A 21,111-nucleotide genomic window follows, 5' to 3' on the forward strand; every position below is an offset into this window, starting at 1 on the left:
CAGAAAATAACCATTGTGAACACACATACCCATTTCAACATCACAGTCATAAAAAATTATTTGTATGGCAATTCTCATAATGTGCTCTCTGGTATATGGGTAGCCTTATATTGCTTAATTACACCATGCCAACACCACCAGAAGCTAAACTTGACAGACACCTTTGGGACGGGGACATGTCAAGTGTGTGACACCCCTTCTTCCCACTGGCGTTTCATGGACCTGTTAGACAGCGGAATGTTGCAGTTTAAGATGGAAATTACTTCTGCTTTAGTCCATCCCACAAGGAATATTGAGAAACACTCCTCCAGTGCTAAGCAAGTGTCTTTGTTTCATTTCCCTGCACATTAGAAAGCTCTTGTGGCTTGGAAGGGATCTCACAGCTCATTTTTGGCTGCTCCAACCCCATCCAGCCTGGCTTTGGATACTTCCAGGGATCCAGGGGCAGCCACAGCTTCTCTGGGTACCCTGTTCCAGGGTGGGCCCAAACTCACAGCCAAGAATTTCTTCCCATTATCCCATCTAATCCTCCTCTCAGTTCAAAACCATTCCCTTCTGTCCTAATCACTACACGCCCTACACACTCCTATCTATGGAATCAAAAGAGCACAGCAAAAAAGCCCAATTAAAATGGGGTCCTGGTGACAGTGACAAAGACTGCACACAACTCTGGGAGGCTCATTTTCCTTGCCATGGCACACCCCCTGCTTTACCAGAGAGAATCACTTTTCCCGGAGCGATCTGGGACAGAAGTACCTTTGCATCCAGTTGTCTGAATCGATGCATTATCCTAGAAGCAGAAGGAGAACATGAAGCAATGGGATCAGTCTGGATACCAAGGAAAACTTGGCTAATTACCACACCCCAACTCCTCCCAGTGCTCCATCCTCCCAGGGAGGCAGGGCTGCACGTGACTGGCATCATTTTTAGTACAAGTACATTAACTAACATGCAAATTACTATTAGTAGTATGCTATTACATTTTCCTTCTCAAGACATTTTTGCTTCCAGTACCAAGGAAATGTTTTTGGTATTTGTTTGGCTTCTTACGCAATGCTGTTTGTCTCTGGGTAGTCTTAACCTAAACACTTATTTGTGGATGGCAATGTTCATGCCCACAGATATGGAAGGGTCTGGTTTTTCTTGTCCATTCCTATCAGCTCTCTCTGATTAAGAGAAATATTCAAGCTGCCAGAAGTTAGCAAAGTTAAGCAATCATACAGAGCAGGTTTTGTTCTCTAGCAGTGTTCCGTTTTCTTGCTTTCTTTCAGTTTTTGTTGGTTTTTTTTTTTCCTCTTAAACTGTTACTCTGAAAACAGTGAGACAGATCCCAAAGATAATGTTTCCACGAGCTGGCAGTCAAAGAAATATCCAAGCGTAAGTCTCCAAAGTTTCAAATACCATGATTCTAAAGACCATCTTCCCCTCCTCAGAGGTCTCCACAACTCATGTTACTAATTACACATCTCCATTTGGATTACTGCTGTGGGAATGTCTGAGATTCCAGGTCCAACAGTAAACATTCTCTGCTAAATGTAAAATCATAGAATTATTTGAGTTGGAAAAGATCGAGTCCAACCAATTCCACCACTAACTCAGGTCCCCAAGTGCCATATCCACACAGCTTTTAAATCCCCACGCCGAGATGGGGGTGCCACCACTGCCTTGGGCAGTCTGTTCCAGGGCTGGACAACCCTTTCCATAAAGAACTTTTTCCTAATATCCAGCCTAAACTAATGCTACAGCAAGAGTCAGCTGTGGCACTGCTTCCCATGATAAGATCTCAAAACACCATGGAAAGACTTTTTTTTGTCTTCTCTTCAGCAAACAAAAAAAAGCACCATTTCACTTCAGAAATAAAAAGCACGTTTATGCTGAGTTTATTTACTTACTCATTAGTTTGTAAACACCTAGAGTGGCTGAAAATATGCCTTCACTAGAAATGTTCAAGAGAAAAGTAAGAGAATGAAGACAAAGATAGGCAGGCTTACTCTTCTGATGAATCATTTGCTTTTGTATTGATTTTGACAAGGTAATTTTCCTTCATGACAGCTTCCCATGCCAGGATTTCATTGTCCTCATTTCTTGAGCCTGGGAAATGCATTTGAAAGAAAAATACTTAATTTGTGTTCCAAAGCCAAGGTGCAAAGCGGCTGGGTCAGTGCGTGCATTCAGAGGTTAATGATTCCCTTCTCCACATCCTGAGCACTCACAGCCCCACTGCCCACCTGTGACTCAGCTCTCACAGATGTGACACTAACGCCTTTCACTGAATGCTCCTGGCAACCAGAGTCACTTAAAAACACAAAATACGAGCAAACATAAAACCCAAAACCCACCAAATAAGCAAACACAAAACCAACCCACAACCTTACAAGCTCCAGAAGTCTTTCTGTACTTTTTTTGAGTCTTGGTTAACACAGGTGCCTCTGCTTCAACAGGTACAGGATATTCTAGCAAGATCCCATCTGGGTTTGAGCTTTCCATTTGTTTCTACATTACCCCATATTGGATCATTAGGAGTAACACTTCTAAGGACCATGATATATGATTTTTGATTGAACTGAAACACTCCAGAATGATGAAGAATTGTCTTCTCTAAGAAGCATTTTATGATGGTGCTGTAAATTCTGGAGTTGATACAGAGGAGCCCACTTTGAGGCATCATAGTCTTCCAGGGTAATACTTCAGCATTTTGTCATGTTCCAAAAGGACACAATAAACCACAGGGGTTTAAATAAAAAAATAAAATAAACTGAGACAGAAAAAGCCCCAGGCTGGTGAATGGATGAAGTCCCTTTCTTCCACCCAGTGCTCCTCTGACCTCACAAACCCCTCAGCTGTTCCCCCACAATCCAACAAGCATCTAAGCACTCAAATCCCAACCATTTCCATAAGAGTTAAAGGGGAAGGCAGGATTTCACCACAGTCAATACATCAGTGTGCTTCCTCTGCAGTTCTCAGTTCCTATCATCAGCAAAACCACAACCATTTTCTGGCTCTAATTAACTCTCCCATTCTTTCAGAGCTGCAACATCAACTGTGCATCATTTGAGCAGGAATTTCTGCCACCCAACAGCTTCCCCAGCAAGAAATCCACACAGCAATTTAGACACCCAAAATGATTTAGTGCTAAACAATTTTATATGCCAAAGAAGGCCCTTCCTCCTAAACTGGTAACAAATCCAGCTTCTGCTGCAGGGCACCAGGCAGGTTATTGATGAATGGGAAAAAGCCTGTCAATTAATTCAATTTATTCTCTCTCAGCTGAGAAAACATCATATTTGCTGGAGAGGCAGAGGGGAAGGCTTGTTAAAACAATTCCTATCTGTGTCCCCCAACAGAAAAAGGAGAAATAGCTTGAGCATTGACTTGTCACATTTTTGAGGTGGTTTGGCTACATGGAAACTGTTTGTTCTCTTTCAGTCACTCCCTAGCAAGAAGAATGAATTACAAAAAAGCCAAACCCACAACCTTGCAAAGCTGAGAAACAGCATAAGCAGCCCTAAAGAGTTAGGATTAATCTGAAGTCTTAATGAGTTACACACACAAGGCAATTCTACATGGAAATGGCTTAGATAAGAGAGCACTGGATAAATATCACTTGAAAACTTGAATCTTACTGAAGAGATTTCCAGCAGCACAGTGGATTTGCATGACAGAGGTCTACATGGCCCTTGGAAATCTCCCAGCACAGCACAAAATGCCTGGAATAAGCACAGGATGCCACGTAGGAACTGCAATGCACCTGCTGCAGAGATGACTTTTGGGCAACAAGGAAAAATCCAACTCACAACAAATGGATGGCTCTTTGCTTTCTTTGTTACAGCAGCACTTGAAGCATTTCCTCAGCACCATGAATATGTAGGCAAAGATGACAAAGGGGAAGGGGATGGTCAGGCGACTGCAGTATTCCTGCACCAGGAAAAAGCGTTGGAACTTCCACACCTGGTCATTGTTCTCTTGCACTGATCCAACAGTGTAACTGATGGGAAGGAGAGAACACAACCAGGATGAGTTGGTCACCAAAGAGCTGCATCAGAGCCAGCAACAGAGCATTCCTCTACTGTACCAGGGCATGGTTTTATAGTCACAGAATCCCAGAGTAGTTTGGCTTGGGAAGGACCTTAAAGCTCACCCCATTCCATCCCCTGCCATGGGCAGGGACACCTTCTATCATCCCAGGTTGTTCCAAGCCCCATCTAACCTGGCCTTGGACACTGCCAGGGATCCAGGGGCAGCCACAGCTGCTCTGGGCACCCTGTGCCAGGGCCTGCCCACCCTCACAGGGGACAATTCCTTCCCAGTATCCCATCCATCCATGCTCTCTGGCAGTGGAAGCCATTCCCTGTGTCCTGTCCCTCCATGCCTTATCCCCAGTTCCTCTCCAGCTCTCCTGGAGCCGCTTTAGTCCCTGCAAGGGGCTCTGAGCTCTCCCTGGAGCCTTTTTCTCCCCAGGTGAGCACCCTCAGCTCTCCTAGCCTGGCTCCATTCCCTTTGAGAATCTCCACTGGACTCATTCTGGCAGCTCCATGTCCTTCTGATGTTAGGAGCCCTAGTCATTCTGAAGGTAGTCATTTTTATTAACCAGGAGGTTATTTAGTTTGTTCTCCTCCTTAGAGAGTAATTCGCAAATGGGTGGAATTAAAACAGTAGGAAAAAAAACCCTTGAAGTTACAAATAAACAGGAAAATATATGAATAGGAAGAAAATACTCCATGTATTTTTACTACCTCAGCTCTAACCAGTCTTCTTCTAGCCTAGACACATGAGAACAGGATGCTTCTTCACAAGATATTGTGTCTTATTAACTGCTTTCTTAGAAAAAAGCCCAAACCTAAAATGAGAACACTTACAAGAAATTTAAAAGCTCCTGAGATTTATAGTAGACGTATTAAGGACACTGCAGGCACAGATCAAACCCACAGCACAAGGCACTGTATGGACCCTGCAAAGCAACAACCACAGGTGTAAGCAGCTCCCAGGCTGCCTGACCTTTCAGTGTGACATTAAGTGGCAGATGGATGCTCCCAAAATGCCTCTGCTCAGAGCCTAATGCACCTTTATGTGAGATAAATGCAAACCTTCACCTGGTGGAGATTCTCTTTTTGTGTAAAAGATAGATGCAACTGGTGAAAACTAGAGGGTTTTTACTGGCATAACAGCATAAACCAGAGCATTTACCATCAGGTACTGTTAAAGTAAGTGTTCTAGCAAATATTAAAGGTTTTAGGGTAGAGCTGGCTTACTGCTGTATACTTTCCTTCATTGTTGAGAGGTACTTGCACCCTTCCTAGGGAGTATGAGCATGCTTGTCTCTTCCCAGGCACAGATATGCTTTACCTTGGATGCCTTGCCAAAAATAGTATTTCTGATTTTCTTTAGATTCTAGGTCAGCCTGGGGAAGAGGGGTCAGAGCAGAACCTAAATCTGAGGCATTCTCAACTTATCACTCTCTAGCATCTCATCTCAGGCCAGGAAACACTGGCAGCGTCATTCAGCTGAGAGATGCTCTTGAGCAGCACCAGGAGTCCTGTCAATACTCCTGTTGCCAAAGCAACTTCCTGCCAAGGTACCATCAAATCACAAAAATAAACTTGTGGTCCTCAAGAAGGCTGGTCAGAGGTTTTGAGTACTCTTGTCATGAGTGTAAAGCAGAAAAGGACAAGGGCTGGGAATGGGAACAGAGGCACAACACCAATCCAGCTGCATTCCCAAGTGAGACATGAAGGCAACACACCCCCAAAATCTGATATGAGGAACTTCCCATGATTAAATCAACTCTGTGCCACGGCTTGCAGAGGATGCAACAAAGATTTCTGGGAGAAGCTGAGGAAGACATTCCCTGACCTTGCTGGTCTAGAGGTGATGGCACTTCTCAAGACAAAGTCCTTTTGCATGTCCCAGGGGGATGTGGCCCATTGCCTGTGGTCTAAGTCAGAACAATAAATGGCAGGTCCATCAAATCAGTACCAGACTTATCCTCACCACACAGCAGCTCAGGTTAATAAAACCACAGTGTCCTGAAGAGTGATGATAACTCATTTACTCACTCTGCTGCTCAAGCAAGGTCACTTGTGCAGCAACTCACATTTCGGTAAGGCTCTGACCCAGCATCACCCCCTGTGATGGGTTTGCTGGGGTTTGCACCACACCCACAGTGCAGAGGATGCTTAGAGATGGAGGCAAAGGACAGGCAGCAATCCCTCCCCAGGACACTGCACCAGTTTCCCCCAGGCTGCTGTGACAGATGCAGAGGCGAGGCTTGGCTTCCTGCTGTTTTCCAGCACTCCAGTCTCTTCCCCAGAGCTATGTCAGTGCAGGGATGACCAGGAAGCCACGGCTCCTTTGTTACGTACCCGAACATGGCCACGAGCAGGTTGACCAGGAGGATGTTGGTGGAGAGCATGTAAATGCACACAAGGGGAATGGTGATCCACTCCGGGAAGCGGGGCTGGTTGTTGGCATCCAGCTCCACGCACAAGGGCTTGGACTCGTTCCCAGAAAAAGTGCAGTGGTCGAAGTTGTAGGTGGTACCTCAGAGAGGGGAGAGCAAACAGTGAGCTCCTCGTTCTGCTGGTCCTGCCCTCATCCTTCCATTCCTGCTCCCCGTTAGACTTGGAGGCAGGGGGCCAGCACAGGGCTGGCCAACCTTTAGAAGGACAGAACCTTTGACCCACCGAGGAGGGACCCCCCAGAAGATAAATACCATCAATATCATCAGGGTACTGGCCAAACATGGCCAGGTAGGGCTCGTAAATGACCGAGCGGAAGATCCACTCCCAGCGGTGCTCGTTCTTCCTCAGGATGCCTTGCCTGGCTACACCAAAGGCCACCATCCACACAGCAAAGAGGAAGAGGAAGAAGAAGACATCTATCATCTGAAAAGGGACAACAGGCATCAATCAGTGCGCCCCTGCAGGTCTGTTGCAAGCCACACAGGGATGGCTCCTAATTTCACAACACACATGGTAATAACTGACCACTCCCATTCAGAGAACTTCAAAAATATTTATGCAACCACAAAAGCAAGGCATGTTTTGGAATACAGGATATCCCCCTGGCATCAGACAGGCTCCACAAAAGCCAGAACCAGGTAAAAAGGACTGTGGCTCACCTTACCCCTGTGAGATGAAAGCTTCTGAAAATGCCACTCTGGATGGCTTCCAACCAGCATTTACAGCCCAGACACTCTGGCCAATGGTTGCATGAATTTCTAGCACTGTATGAGAGGATCCTCACCACCCTCTTCCTCAGGTACTTGTGTGATGGATGCAGTGGAGGACCAAAGTCCTCCTCCTGTACCCTCTACCATCACTCTCTTGTTTGGGGAATACGATGGGAGCAACAGAAATACCACTGGAATGTTTGAGGTATGGAAAACAAAAGCCACCAGGAAGCAAGTCTCCTCTTCTGGTCTTCAGTCTAATCCTTACTCTTTCCCTGGACAGAGAAAAATGCCCTACTCTTAATTAGGTCCCATTTAAATCTTAATTCATCCTGTTTAGCTGATTTAACTTGCTGCCATTATCAGAACATGGTGATTTCACTCATAAGAGGGAAGGGAGAAAAAAAAAAGTCACAGCATTTACTTAGACTTTTGAAAAGCTGCCCAGAATCTTACCATCCTCTGCAGCATAATAATTTTGGGTCCTAGATTCCTGCTAACTGTGAAAATATGGATGAGCCTCAGGGTAAAAACTATGTAGTCCAAACAGAAAATTACTCTCCCGGAATACCAAGAGCTTTCATCAGAGTGAAGCCTGATGGAGACAGCAGAAGAAAACAAAGAGAAGCCTTGGTTGAATCATGCAGAAATCAGGTAAAAACACACTGAAACATTGAAATGGAGAGTGGTAGGTGAGTAATTAGAAAGCAGAGCACAGCTATCCAGGACCCCATCTAATGACAGGTGACAGAGATGGTTAATGCACACTCGGTTTATACCCTTTCTTCCTGACATGCATCATCATCCTGCTCACTTTTTCTCTTACCCTTAAAGCTATTAACAGCAAGGAAATTTGTACCTGGAGCTACTCCCACAGCCCTCTGAAACCACCACAGTGCAACATCTGCTGCACTGCCCTGAGGCAACAAGGACTAAGTTACAGCTGACTGAACAATTACTTTGGAAAATGTGTTTCCATCATTTCTTTGCCATGGTTTTTAACTCACCCCATTGTGTAGAACAGCTTCTGGGAGATAATGACATTGATAGGCTGCTGCACAGTCCTCTTAAATACAACACAAGGCCCAGGTGGTCATATTAAACAGCCAGTAACAGAAGCCACAAAAAATTCTAAAGATCCCGTCTTTTTTTTTTAAGTCAACACTTGTCAGTATTTGGGGCCTTCACAATGCAAATTCCATGAACACATTGCTCCCCAAAATTTAATTACAGGTTGTAGGCAAAACCCACCAAGGAAGGGAAGCAAAGCTGTAACGTGGACAAGGCACTACTACTCACTACTACTCACCTGAACACAATTCCTGCTATGAAGTAGAAGATTGCAAGGGTATCCATAACATTCCACAGGTCTGAGAAATACTTGCTGCCATTCATGTACCACTGGGAAGGAAAAAGAACAGAAAGTAACCCCCACACAGCATAGTTTCTTTGTCCAATTAACATTTTGTCACACAGTAAATAACATCAGAGTTCAGATGGCTTTCAGTTTTCCCAGAAAGAGGGGTTTCATGTATCCAGCAATGCCTCAAGTTACTGGCAACCTGTTTTTTTGGGTCTTGGTGTGACCCAGGAAGCACTGCAGGGGGGAAGGGGGTAACAGTTTAAGGGTAGCTGATGCATCCTGGCTTCTCTCCCTTCACAGAGCTCATTCACTAATCTGCCCCCAGCTATATACACATGCTTTGGATGCAAGACCCAGATTTAATTTTTTTTTTTAATTACAGAGCTCTCTATTTCTGAATTGCAAGTCTAGTGAGAATCCCTGCTCATTCCCAGACTGAGTGGTACAGCAGCCTGGACCCAAGTCTGTGCAAGAACTAACTTCTGGAATCAATTCAGAGGTGACTCATAAGGACAAGAAGCTTCATCAGGACAAACCTCTGCCAGGTCTGGAGAAATAAACTGCATCCCAAATCGTAACTCTTTTCAATTTCAATTTCCATTGAAATCAAAGTTTTGCAGAGTACTGCTCAATGAATCTCTAACTGACATATCCAAGGAAGGCAATTCTGTCCTTAGTACTTCTATGGGAAACAAACAGAAATCCAAGGGAGTTTTCTCCCAAGTGCTGTCTCTGCCCAGTAGCTCCTTAAATCAAATAAAACATCTGGGACTGAGGTGCAGCTCTCCAAATTCCAAGCAGTTTCTTCTGCTGAGAGGTAAAATGCACAGAGGTTCTGTCCAGATTCCTTCTCCACTGGAGAAAACAGGGCTTTCCTTCACACCCCCCAGTCCACCCACTCACCTGGCTGGAGGCTACCTCCATGTGGCTAAGGAAACAGCAGGGAAAAGGCCTCTCCAATTTTCCCATGGCTCAAAACAGGATTAGGAGCAGCTCCAGCTACTTACAAATCCCTGGGACCACCAGAAGTGAAAGCAGGGCTGAGCCAGTGGCTTACAGGTCAGAGACTGTTCCAGACCAAGGGCTGATATCTCCCCAGAACTGGTTATCTAACTGCAGCAGCTACAGGGACCCCAGGCAAACTGCTCTTACTTTGTCTGGGATGTGAAAACAAAATCTGAGAGACCCCTCTGTTTTCCTTTAAATATAAAGGACACACACAACTCTGATGCAGAGTTAGACTAATGCACCCATGGTCTATCTCAGGGGAAGCCAGGGAGGAATTTCCCCAAGAAGTTTAGAGGATTGGGACACTGCTCTGCTTTCTGCTCCATTTCTCCTCCTCAGGAAAATGGCTTTGCAGCCAGAACACTGGCTGCAGATAACTTTAAGTCTTCAAATCTAGCTGCCTCCACTGCCAAATTCGTACAGTCGGGCTACCAGTTACTAACAGTAATTGCAGCAGTTCTACCTGCTCAGGGTAGAAAGAAAAAGGGACATTGTTAGGAAAATAAGGTTTCTATCCCTAAGGTTTTCCCCAGGACTTTTGCTGGGTACACACAGGATGTGCAAGGACAGGTCCAGAGACACCAGAACCTAAATCAGCAGAAACAAACACTCCATTAGTGTTTTCATGGCAAAAGAGTCTTTTCCCCCATTTTCTTAGCAAGTAAAGTTGCCATAAACAGTGTTCCACCTTGACTATTAAAAAGGGAAAAGACCACAGTAACAGCAGTATCAGAAATGTCATCTGAGCTCAAGTAGAAAACGATATTGCAGGGTGGGATGATCCAGCAGATCACCCACAAACACTCATGACACGACTCAGGCCTTACAGCAGAATCAGAACGCAGCACCAAACCCACACACCCACTGCTTTTTGACTCCCCCAGCATCCTCCCACATCTCCCAGCTCTGACCACAGACTGGCAGAGACCAGCTTGCCCAAAAGCCACCAGATTCCATGTGAAGTGAGAAGATACCAGCTAAGTGGCTGGCTATAAAGGCAGTCCCACATGCTGTTCCCCCATCAGAGCTGGTCCCTGAGTCTACATTGAACCAGCAAAAAATGTATAGATGATTAAAAGCAAAATAAAAATGCATAAAGGTATGTAGATTACTAGTACCATAAAAAATAAAGGGGATGGAATGTAGAGAAGAGAGGCGGTAATGACTTAATCTAAAGCTTTGCACCAAGACAAGTGTGCTAAATCTAGCCATTTACTACCAACTACCTTGGCAAGCCAAGCATTCCTGGGAAATGCCTGCACCAGGCTTATCCTCTTGGTGCACAGACACTGCACTGCAGGGGCACAAGCAGGAATTAAACACCAGAGGAAAAAATCCCTCACTGGGCCCTGAGCTGCCTGAGCAGCTCTGCTAGGAAGTGGCTCTGAGCACCTGCACTGCCTTGGAGGGGGAAAAGCTCAAGGCTGTGGGTCTAACACTAAACTTTCTGGGGTTGCAAGCGCTGCCTACTTGTCTCACTTCATCACAAAGCAGAATGAAGACCAGCACGTAAAGGATGATCTCCAGGGCCGTGGGTTCCTTCTGGAAATCCATAAGCAACACGTAGGCGAAGAGCAACAGGAAAGCAATGTAGAAGATGACGTTCCAGGAGAAGACCACAAAGGGGGAAGTGAAGAAAGACACATAATATAAGAAGAGTTTCTTACTCTTCTCCACAGGCTTTTTCCTGAGGAATTAAAAGAGGGAAAAGGTCTCAAAGCATAGCTTTTAATGCCTAGAAACATCTGTGTTCTTAAAAGTGAAAGCGCAAAGGGTGCAAAGTCCAGCTCAGGATGTTACTTCAGAGGTAAAGACATCCTGCAACCCCTGCCTGGAGGCGCTCCAGTAAACTGGTAAATCTTCCAGCTTGGATGGGGCTTGGAGATACCTTGGGATAGTGGAAGGTGTCCCTGCTCATGGCAGAGGCTGGAACAAGTTACATTTTAAAGTCCCTTCCAACCCAAACCATCCTATGATTCTGCAGTCTTCAATCCAAGATCAGAGTGAAACCCAAACTGTCAAAAGCTCATTTGGCTTTTTAATACCTTTATCTAAGACTGGCTGAACACTAGAACAGCTTCCCCAGAATAGCTGTGGTGTCTCCACCCTTAGAGATATCCAAAACTGGACACAGTCCTGGGGCAACCTGCTCCAGCTGAACCTGTTTGAGCACAGGGTTGGACTGGATGATCTCCAGCCAGCCTTGCCCTAAGATTCTACAATTAATTAACTTGCTTTCCCTCTGAAAAAAATTTCCCACTAATGAAAAGTCAATTGATTACCTGAATGAGATGAAACCACAGCCTATTAAAGGGAAAAAGAACAGGCACATTATAATCTTCCAGTTCTTAGTGTCTCTTGAAATCTCTCCATACCACTGCTTGGAAAGGAAATTCTGCAGGGAAGAAGGAAACACCATTATCTGTTGCAACAGCAACAAAATAACCTAGGAATGCTATTTTAGAACATTTGATTTAGTAAAAGTAAACCCCAAACTTTGAGATTTCAATCAAAATACTAGGGATTTCTTTTGCAACAAAACAGAAAGGTTTCTGCATCAGTAACAGCTCCTTAGGGCAGCCATGCTCCATTTATGGCATGAGGAGTTAAAAGTGAGGCCGAGCAGGACTTGACTCGATTGATAAAACACTTACAAACCATTGGATTATATGCAATGCTCATCCATGCTGGTCATTACATCCACACTGTGCAAGCCCAAAGCAGAAACCACTTCAGGCAATCTTTATTATCCAGTTCATGATGATTTATAGCCCCAAGTCAAGATTTTTTCCTCCCGATTTACATTTGTGGGTAGAGGAACCAAGACCCCCTGTTAGAGCACAAGAGCTACAGTGACCTGTACACCTTTCCTTCACTGCCATTACCTGCACACCTGGCTGGGCAATAAACTGCTGGTCTCTGGCTTCCACTGCTAGTTCCAGACAGTTGCTCCCTCCCCAGGCTTCACAGGAATAGGTCAGCAGCTGCTCAGCCAGTTCTTCGTCGTTGCTGTAGCACTCAGTGAACAGCTCTGGTAGAAAGAAGCAACTCCACATTGAGCTCTAACTTCAATTTCCCACCAATTTATGTGCAAGTATCTTTAGTGTAATATTTGTAATATAAAAGCATGTAGACAATAACCCTTTCCACATTTTCAGCACTGCAGAATGACTGTGCATCCCTTTACAACCCCACTTGCACATCTTCAACTTTTGATACAGAATTTGTGTCTGGATCAAAAACTGTAACATTAAATCACACAGAGCACTTAGTTCTGAACTAAAAAATTGAGTGAAAATGTGAATTCCTCCTTAAATGACTCAGTAAATCTACTTGCTTCATCCTCTTAAATTCTGTTTGGCATTGATCTAATGAATTATATTCAGTCCAAAATTAACAGCAGGGTTGAAAAAGAATCTGATCCTTTTTCACTGGGAAATGCACTGTTCACTCCTTAGTGTCTTGCTAAATCATCAGGCCTAAGGGATGTAGATACCTTTAAAAAAAAAGTCTATTTCAGCAGTTTTTTCTTTGTAGAATAAGAGATACTCTCTGGAAACAAGCAAGATATTTCCAGCATGGCCTTGAGCTGGTCCTTATAAAGTCACAGAATCATCAATCTACTTTTTACCTGCTACTTGTTCTCACTCCCCAGAAGTACTCCCTGAAGGGTGTTTTTCCCCAACCTGAATACTACCAGTACTCCTTAGGAAAGTTTCTCCTTTTCTATATTCTCCTTCCTGTTTGTGGGCACCTTTCTTCAGCCCTGCCAGTAGAGCTAAGGAGCTTTTCCTCCCCATGAAAGAAATTCTCCAGCCCAAAAAAAAACCTCCACAACATGCACCCTTTGAAGCCAAATTCTTAAGACAGGACACAAAATTTCTACAGGGAACAAATGGTATGGAAGGAATTTCTAAGCAGTAAAATCACATCTTGACATAAAAGAAAAATATATTTAATGTTGGATATCTAGTTTTTAATTCCCTGGTCTCTGACCCTTCCCACTAAATTTCTAAAGGAGTCACAGAGCAGCCACTTACCTACTGCTCTTGTCTCATACTCATTAGCGAGCTCCTCGGACTCACCAGCAGCATTTATATCATTCTTCACCTTGGCCATGCTTTTCAGGAGCTTACTGGCCCCCAGGGCTGCCAAAGTGCAGCCTCTGGTCTGTGGAGAGAGACTAAAGTCATGCAAATCCCCCTGAGAATGGAACATGATCACAGAATCCTGAAACCACAGTGATCTGGGTTGGAAAGGACCTTGAAGAGCATCTCATCCCAACCCCCTGCCACAGGCAGGGATAGCTTCCACTAGACCAGGGGGAATCCTTTAAACATTATCCTCCATTTTGCAGCTTCTCAGTTCCCAGTCCAGAATGATCTATTGGATTCTACATTTACATTTCTGTCTAATCCAAATTAGAAATTGGATTTCCACCAAACAGCTGGAATCAGAATCCATCCATGCTGTGAAATGTGTGGGAACTCGGCATCCCAGCTTAGGCACAGATGACAACATACAATGGATATAGACTGCTGACTCACACACAACCTTAGGAAATGAAAGGATAAAGTCCACATCCAGACAAAATGGGCAATATAAAACCTACTGAGAGTCATCTAGCAGTTATCTCTTGTGGTGTTGTGTTTGAAGCTGGACGTGGAGCCTCCAAAGGCCAATAAACCAAAGGCACAGAACCCGACTGTGCTGCCTGCAAAGAGAAATAAAGGAGAACTTGACTTACTTGCTCCCAAATGACTTTGGACAACTCCTTCTTGTTCTGAAGAACTGACCAAATAAACAGAGCTTGCAATGGGTGCCTTGTGATAGGACACTCCTCCTGAAAGAGAGAGCAAGAACTCAGACTTAGGCTCACCAAATGTTTTCAGCAGGAACAAATCCATGTCTGGACTCTCCTGTTTTTGTATTTTCTTTGTTTCACAGCCACCTCACCAATCCCTTCTCTCAGTTCTCTGCCAGTTGTCACACACTACTGTGAGCTAGGTTACATTTACTATTTCTATTAAAACCTTTGACTTTAAAGTATTCGACAGGAAAGAATCGGCCTCCGTGTTTTTCCTGAAGCTGGCAATAAGAATATTTGTGTAAAAGGCACTTTCTGCTCTAACCACTGCAGTCCAGATAAAACCTCACTTGCATCACTCACTGAGAGCTGGATCTCCATCTCATCCTTGCTGTTTTTGTAGTATCTTTTGAAACCTCTCCGGAAATCCTCCACCATCTTCCACACGAAGGTGAGGAGGGCATCATTATAGGAGTTCTTGGCAATCTGCAGGTTCTTGAACACCAAGCTGCTGAAGTTGTTGGTGTACAGCTCCCTCAGGACCTCAGTGGTGAGGAACTTCCGCAGATCCAAGCCGTTCTCCAAGAAGAGCCGGACAAATTTGGGCCTGTCTTTCACCAGGGCTGTGAACATCACATCCTGCAGGTCAGCAGACTAGGAAGAAGTGGAAAAGTAAATATTAGGGAACATATGAGACGTGTACACCTTATCTAAGGCCTGACATGTGGTCACTGTCACGTTTTCATCAGAATCAGTTTTTTTTCTGTACACGGTTGCCCTGGCTGGATGGCCCAGAGCATTTCTGGCATGGGCAGATCACCTTTGCAACCACTGATCATACAATAGATCATCATGGAATGATGGATCATGGCTTCATGGAGTATCCCAAGTTGGAAAGGACCTGCAAGGATCAAGTCTGACACCCCTGGCCCCGCACAGACACCTCAACAATCCCATCCTGTGCATCCTTGAGAGCATTGTTCAAATGCTTCTTGGGCATTCCCTGGGGAGCCTGGGCAGTGCCCAGCATCATCCAGAGGAAGAATATCTAGCCTGATCCTCCTCTGACACAGCTCCAGCTGCTCCCTAGGGTCTTATCCCTGTCACAGCAGAGATGGGAGCTGCCCCTTGTGAGGAAGCAGCAGCTCCCAAGGAGGTCTGACCTCTTCTCCAGGCTGAACGGAATGTGTCAGTGCAGGAGCAATAAACACCAAGAGGCTGAGGTGCTGAGACAGTGGCTCCTACTGGGATGTGTCCCCCCTGCACTCACTCAGAAGGGGGCTGTACCTCCCAGTTTCGGTCCTGGGTGAAGATCTCATCGCTGGCCAGCTCCAGCTGGTTCCACTCCAGCAGCAGCTTCAGCTGCCCGTTCCAGTTATCCCTGTCGTGCTCGTTGGTGCTGAACGCTGCAGAGCAGGAACAACCTCTGGGTCAAGACCAGGCATATTTATCATCTCTGCTTCTCACACTGCCAGGACAAGACTCCTTCCAAGTGGCTCTTTCCCCACACCCATGCACATCTTCCCGACTGGGGGGCTGGAGGATGCTGGAGGCTCAGGGATGTATTTATGGTCCAAGACAGGCCACAAAGGAGCTGCCAGGAGCACCTCATAACCAAAGTCAGCACAAGGCTTCCTTCAGGCTCCTCAGAGTCCTGCAGCCTCTACACAGCAGAGATTCTGCAGGATTCCTACCAGCATCCCTAGGGTTCTCCAAGCTGCCTTCCCCATTACCTGGTTTGGATCTTTCCCACACTGAGAGATCCCATACTGCTGCTGTAGCCTGCCCACACCCCTTCAGAAGAAGACAGGCTCCACACTGTGGCAGTAGCTTAGCTCTAGAGAGATAGCACTGCTCTAAGGAAACCTGTTCTAGAGAATAAATAGCCATTTCTTTTTCAATTTTTAAATCCCCAAACAAACTCAGAAAAACAATTACTTGCCTTTGTACAGGGCAAAGGAAATGGCATTGCTCACAATTTCATCTCCAGCTTCTTCTATTTTGATCACGGTCAGTAAATGAGGGCTCTCAAGGACTTCTTTGATCTACAGGAAAAAAAAGTGTTTCAAAGCTATCAAGGCTGTTTAGTAACAGATCTCCTATTAAAAAGAAATTTGCCACCACATCACAGAAAAGCTGCTTCTCATCAGTCCTGGGTTTTAACAAATCCAAACAGAAGTAGATAATGAGCTTGATTTTAAAGTCACCAAAGGACAACGTTAATTATCCCCTGAACATACAGCAAATAACTGTGATTCCCCTATGCAAATAATTTTGAACAAGATGATATAATCCCAGTAATTAGAAGTGATTCTTGAAAGTAGAAAAGATTGTGACAGCACAAGTTTCAACTTATGTCAAGCAGTTTGTTAGCGAACAGTCTCTACCTCCTTGTGCTTTGTCAAAACCAGATAATTTTTCTCATAATGAAGCTTTGTAGAGTCAATTTCATTTTAGCACATGAAAGACAAATAATCTTGGCCATTTCTGATGCAGGAGGAAGTACACTCTAAAGCAGCTCAGCAGAAGCTGTGAGGAGTGTGGCCAGACAGGGAACACTGCCTTCAGCAGCTCCACACTCCACAGGGAAGAGATCCTTCTGGAACCTTCTTAACTTTCCTGTGAGCAGACATCTTCTGACTTGATTGCAGCCCCTTCCAAGGCTTTTGTTCCAACCCCTGGAGATTCAGAATTTTCCTTTTTTAAATCTGCACAGATGTAACATGTCAAGGAGCCCTGCACACCCCATATGTCACCAGACAGCAACACCCCTGACTTGGAAGCCACCAGCTGCTCCCTCTACTCTCCTCCCACAGCATCCCACACTCACCCACTTGATCCAGCTCTCAGTCTCCTCTTCTGAGAGCCTGGAAATGGTGCGAGGCAGGAACCTGAGCAAGCTCTCCTTGACACAGGAGGAAGCAAGAGTGCCTTCAGCCTCCACCAGGCTCGCAATGACATCAGCAATACGCCCAGAGCCTTCCACCACCACACAGGGAATCTTGCTCTTGATGGCCACATTGATGGACTAAGGAGACACAGGGAGAGCACTTGAAGCATGACTGTTACTAGAGCCTGCTATTGAGTAAGGAAGCCTAGGGAACAACAGAAACCCACAGTCCACAGGAGTATTTTTATTATTAGCCACTGATGCATTACCAGTGACAACTCTTTAAAGCATCATCCATCTAATGAGAGAGGGCTGTAAAGAGCCCCAGAGAGACTGAGAATCAGAAATTGCCATCCGCCAAATTTTAATAGAATCACAGAACAATTTGTGTTGGGAGGGACCTCAAAGCACATCCTGCTCCACCCCCAGCCATGGGCAGAGACAACTTCCAGTAGGCCAGGCTGCTCAGCTTGAGAGTGGATCAGCAGATCAGGACAACTGCCAAGTGGAAATGGCATTCAGGTCACACAACAGTGCTGCCCAGCTACAATCACTGCTGGTTTATGGCACAGCATTGCTCAGCTGGGACCCAGGGCTCTGGATTTATTTGCTGGAGGCAGAAGCAGCAGTGTTTTACAGAGAGATCATTTCTGTAGCATCACAATCTAATGTTACTGAAAGTCTCCAAGTAGCCACTTACATGATTTCACACACAGCAATATAGTACACGGATTAATAGCAAGACAAAAACCTGCTGAAATAATGCTGGAAGGACCATTAACCTTCCTGGTGCAAAGACCATAGGAGATGCTGGTTTCATTCGCATCACTACACTGAGAACAGTCACAGCATAAGCTGGCTGCCAGCAAATTGTACAAAGGGACTCGATGCAAGTTATCATCAAACACTGGAAAGACAGAATATCTATTAGTTAAGAGAGTTTTTTGAGAACAAAAAAAAAAAACAACTCAGTCATCAAAACCGTGCGTGCATTCCTCCTGTCAACTGGAGAGCAGGTCTCTGACAAAGGCAAGGAGGCTTTTCTTATCAGCTAGATGAAAGTGGTTTTCTAAAAAAAGGTTCAGCTAAAGTGCATGTTTTACATCACAGGGAAATTTAAAACAGAAGCTTGGAACAGTTTTACTTCTCCCTCACTAATGCTGATTCTAGTCATCATGCACAGAAGCTGAGAAAGAGGGAGCCTTTCCTGGCCAGCACTGCTAGGACCAAGGCATGGCAAGGACAGACATCCAGAGCATGGACTCTGCCGAGTCATTGGGGCTGGTCAGAGACTCAATTTACTCCTTTAAAAAAGGCTTCACCTCAGAATATCTCAGTGCACTTCCAACACCAAGAAATAAAAACTCAGCATGACATAAACCAGCCTCAAGTTGCACCAGGAGAGGTTTAGGTTGGATATCACAAAATATTCTTCACTGAAAGGGTTGTCAAGGACTGGGACAGGCTGGTTAAGAAGTCACCATCCCTGCAGTGTCCAAAGAATGTGTGGATGTAGCACGTGAGGACACGGTTTGGTGGTGAACATGGTAATGGTGCTAGATTGACTTCAGGATCTTAGAAGTCTTCTCCAACTTCAATGTTGTCTTGATTCTATGAAATAGCCAAGAGAGCAGCATGGACCCTGAACTGAATAATCATCCAGGTACTTCCCACAGGAAACTCCTGCCAGGAATTATGCATTTGATTTAACAAGGCTTTTACTCATTCTGGTTAGGCAGCTACTAAGTCTGTGTTGTGTATCACTGCTTAACAGTGGGTCTGAGGTCTCCCCAAAACAATCTTTTTTGTTTTGGAATACGAAATCATAAGTCTGCACAGCTACAGCACCTAGCAGTCAGTCAGCTCCTTCAGTGGTAGCCAAATCCTTTCTCAAACATCAGCAATTTGGAGCTAAAAGGAAATGGACATATCCAACACAACCCTTTGAGCACAGCCTTCCTCTAAATCCTGACTGGATGCTTCATTTCATCTCAGGACCTCCAATTAACACTGCATTTGCATTCATCGCAATTGGGCAAAGATAAAATTCATCATGTGAATGGAAGCAAACTCCCATGAAACATACAGGGAGGCTGGGATAACAATCTGGAATTTCACACTGATTCAGACCAATTGATTAACACCAGCAATGAAGAGGAAGCAAAGATCATGCTCTGAAGTCACATTGTTTATCCTCCTGACAAGCCAAGTAGTTTGATCAACCTCAACAGTAACAGCACAGCTCTTGTCAGAACAGGAAGTACCAAGATACCATAATAAAAAAAAAAATCATAAATACAATACTGCTTCAACTTTATTTTTGTTGCATCCTACTCTCTTGCACAATCCAGCCCTTTTCCCAGCTCTTTCTACAGGCTAAACCAGCTCTTCCTGTAGCTGGTCAGAGCTCATCCTCACTGTTACTGTTCCCTTCCCACACAGCCTGACTCCACATCCCCTCACTTTGAAAACCCTGGGTCAGATCCCTTTGCTTCCTCAGGCCACTAATGGGCAAGAAACAACCCTGGTTTTTAAGCCTGAGAGAGATTTAGAAGCAATCTCCCTTCCCCCTCAGACATCCTGTTTTAAGAAACTTCTTTGTTCTTCATCCTCTCATCTATTTGAAGGTGATGCCTGGTCCTTCTCCATATAGGTTTAGAAGAGTCAGTCAATAGAGCCCTCCTGCCCTGCTCTTCTGCCAAGATTTAAACCAGGTCTAGAGCCAAACTAGATTTCAAGTACAAACTAGATTTTAAGTACTTTTGGTACTTAAAGGGGTCTATAAGAAACAGGGAGAGAAACTTTCACATGGGACAATGAGTTTTAAAGGTTTAAAACTACAAGGGAAGGAATTTATGCTTACATTAGGAGAAAATTATTGACTGTGAGGGTGGGCAGGCCCTGGCACAGGGTGCCCAGAGGAGTTGTGGCTGCCTCTGGATCCCTGGAAGTGTCCAAGGCTGGGCTGGACAGGGTTTGGAGCTGTCTGGGATAGTGGAAGGTGTCCCTGCCCATGGCAGGAGGTGGAACTGGGTGGCCTATAATGTCCCTTCACATTCTGTGGTGTGGAAGAACTGAGACAACTGAACTGCCCAGCCAATACTTTGCCTGGCAGAAACTTTGTGCAGAAATTTTAATAGAAACAAAGTTCAAAAGCTTAAATTACAAACAAGGCCCTTCTGTAGCAAGTGTAAGGCAAGCTTCTGTAAATAACAGCACTGTCTACTTAGTCAAGGTTCATTTGGAGCAATTTGTCTCCAATATCAGAGCAATGACCTGTTGTGATTCCTGGAAAGAAAGAAATTAACTTACTTTCAAAGTCTCCTTCCCACCACCTTGGGCAAAACACACAATCGGGATCTTCCCACCGTAATTAGATTCTGTGAAATGCATCAAAAGAAAAAAGGAAAAATATGAAAACAATTAATGCAGCTTGAACAACTTACTTTTCTCGAGTACAATGAAAGAATTTCCAAGCCATTCACATAAATACTAGTTTGCTGCTGATTTTGCTGGTTACTAACAGGTATTTTTAATGGAAACTCAGTTTTGCATAACATTCTGCATAGCTAACTTCAGACACCCTTCTCCAACAGCTTTTCCCTTCTAGAAATCCTAAATTTTGCTATCTCTGTAGCCCTTAAAATGGAATTTTATTGTTATTTGTCTGCTCATTTGACTATTTATTTTGAGTCAATGAAAGGTTCATATCACAAGCTCAAGACAAAGAATCTGAGTTCACATTTCCAATCGTAGAAGAAAGGTAAGAATTCTGTAAATCTAGGAGCTAGTGCTTAAGAGACATTCCAAACAAAAACCAAAACAATCAAACCCAAACAACAACATGCCCAAAAGCTTTTTAAAAATTTCCTGCT

At 44.7% G+C, this 21,111-nt stretch overlaps 1 protein-coding gene across 2 annotated transcripts in view; it reads right to left on the minus strand.

Annotated features, from left to right (window-relative positions):
- Positions 1-1,904: 1,904 nt before the first annotated feature.
- The window catches only part of LOC144246712 (transient receptor potential cation channel subfamily M member 8-like), a 29,224-nt gene continuing 10,017 nt past the window's right edge, over positions 1,905-21,111 (minus strand). The window contains exons 8-23 of one of the 2 annotated variants that reach the window (XM_077785206.1): positions 20,549-20,616; positions 17,177-17,374; positions 16,289-16,391; positions 15,634-15,752; positions 14,710-15,000; positions 14,287-14,382; positions 13,580-13,709; positions 12,425-12,570; positions 11,822-11,934; positions 11,010-11,226; positions 8,478-8,569; positions 7,625-7,763; positions 6,710-6,881; positions 6,360-6,537; positions 3,795-3,985; positions 1,905-2,091 (exon numbers count right to left, since the gene is read on the minus strand). In XM_077785206.1, coding sequence (XP_077641332.1) covers positions 1,988-2,091; positions 3,795-3,985; positions 6,360-6,537; positions 6,710-6,881; positions 7,625-7,763; positions 8,478-8,569; positions 11,010-11,226; positions 11,822-11,934; positions 12,425-12,570; positions 13,580-13,709; positions 14,287-14,382; positions 14,710-15,000; positions 15,634-15,752; positions 16,289-16,391; positions 17,177-17,374; positions 20,549-20,616 — 2,357 coding nt within the window. In that variant the 3' untranslated portion in view covers positions 1,905-1,987. Of the gene's footprint in view, positions 2,092-3,794; positions 3,986-6,359; positions 6,538-6,709; positions 6,882-7,624; positions 7,764-8,477; positions 8,570-11,009; positions 11,227-11,821; positions 11,935-12,424; positions 12,571-13,579; positions 13,710-14,286; positions 14,383-14,709; positions 15,001-15,633; positions 15,773-16,284; positions 16,392-17,176; positions 17,375-20,548; positions 20,617-21,111 lie in introns of both variants that reach the window. The other variant, XM_077785207.1, reaches the window with a different exon arrangement.

This window comes from Lonchura striata, chromosome 8 (assembly GCF_046129695.1).
Source record: "Lonchura striata isolate bLonStr1 chromosome 8, bLonStr1.mat, whole genome shotgun sequence".
In the NCBI taxonomy this organism is placed as follows: Eukaryota; Metazoa; Chordata; class Aves; order Passeriformes; family Estrildidae; genus Lonchura; species Lonchura striata.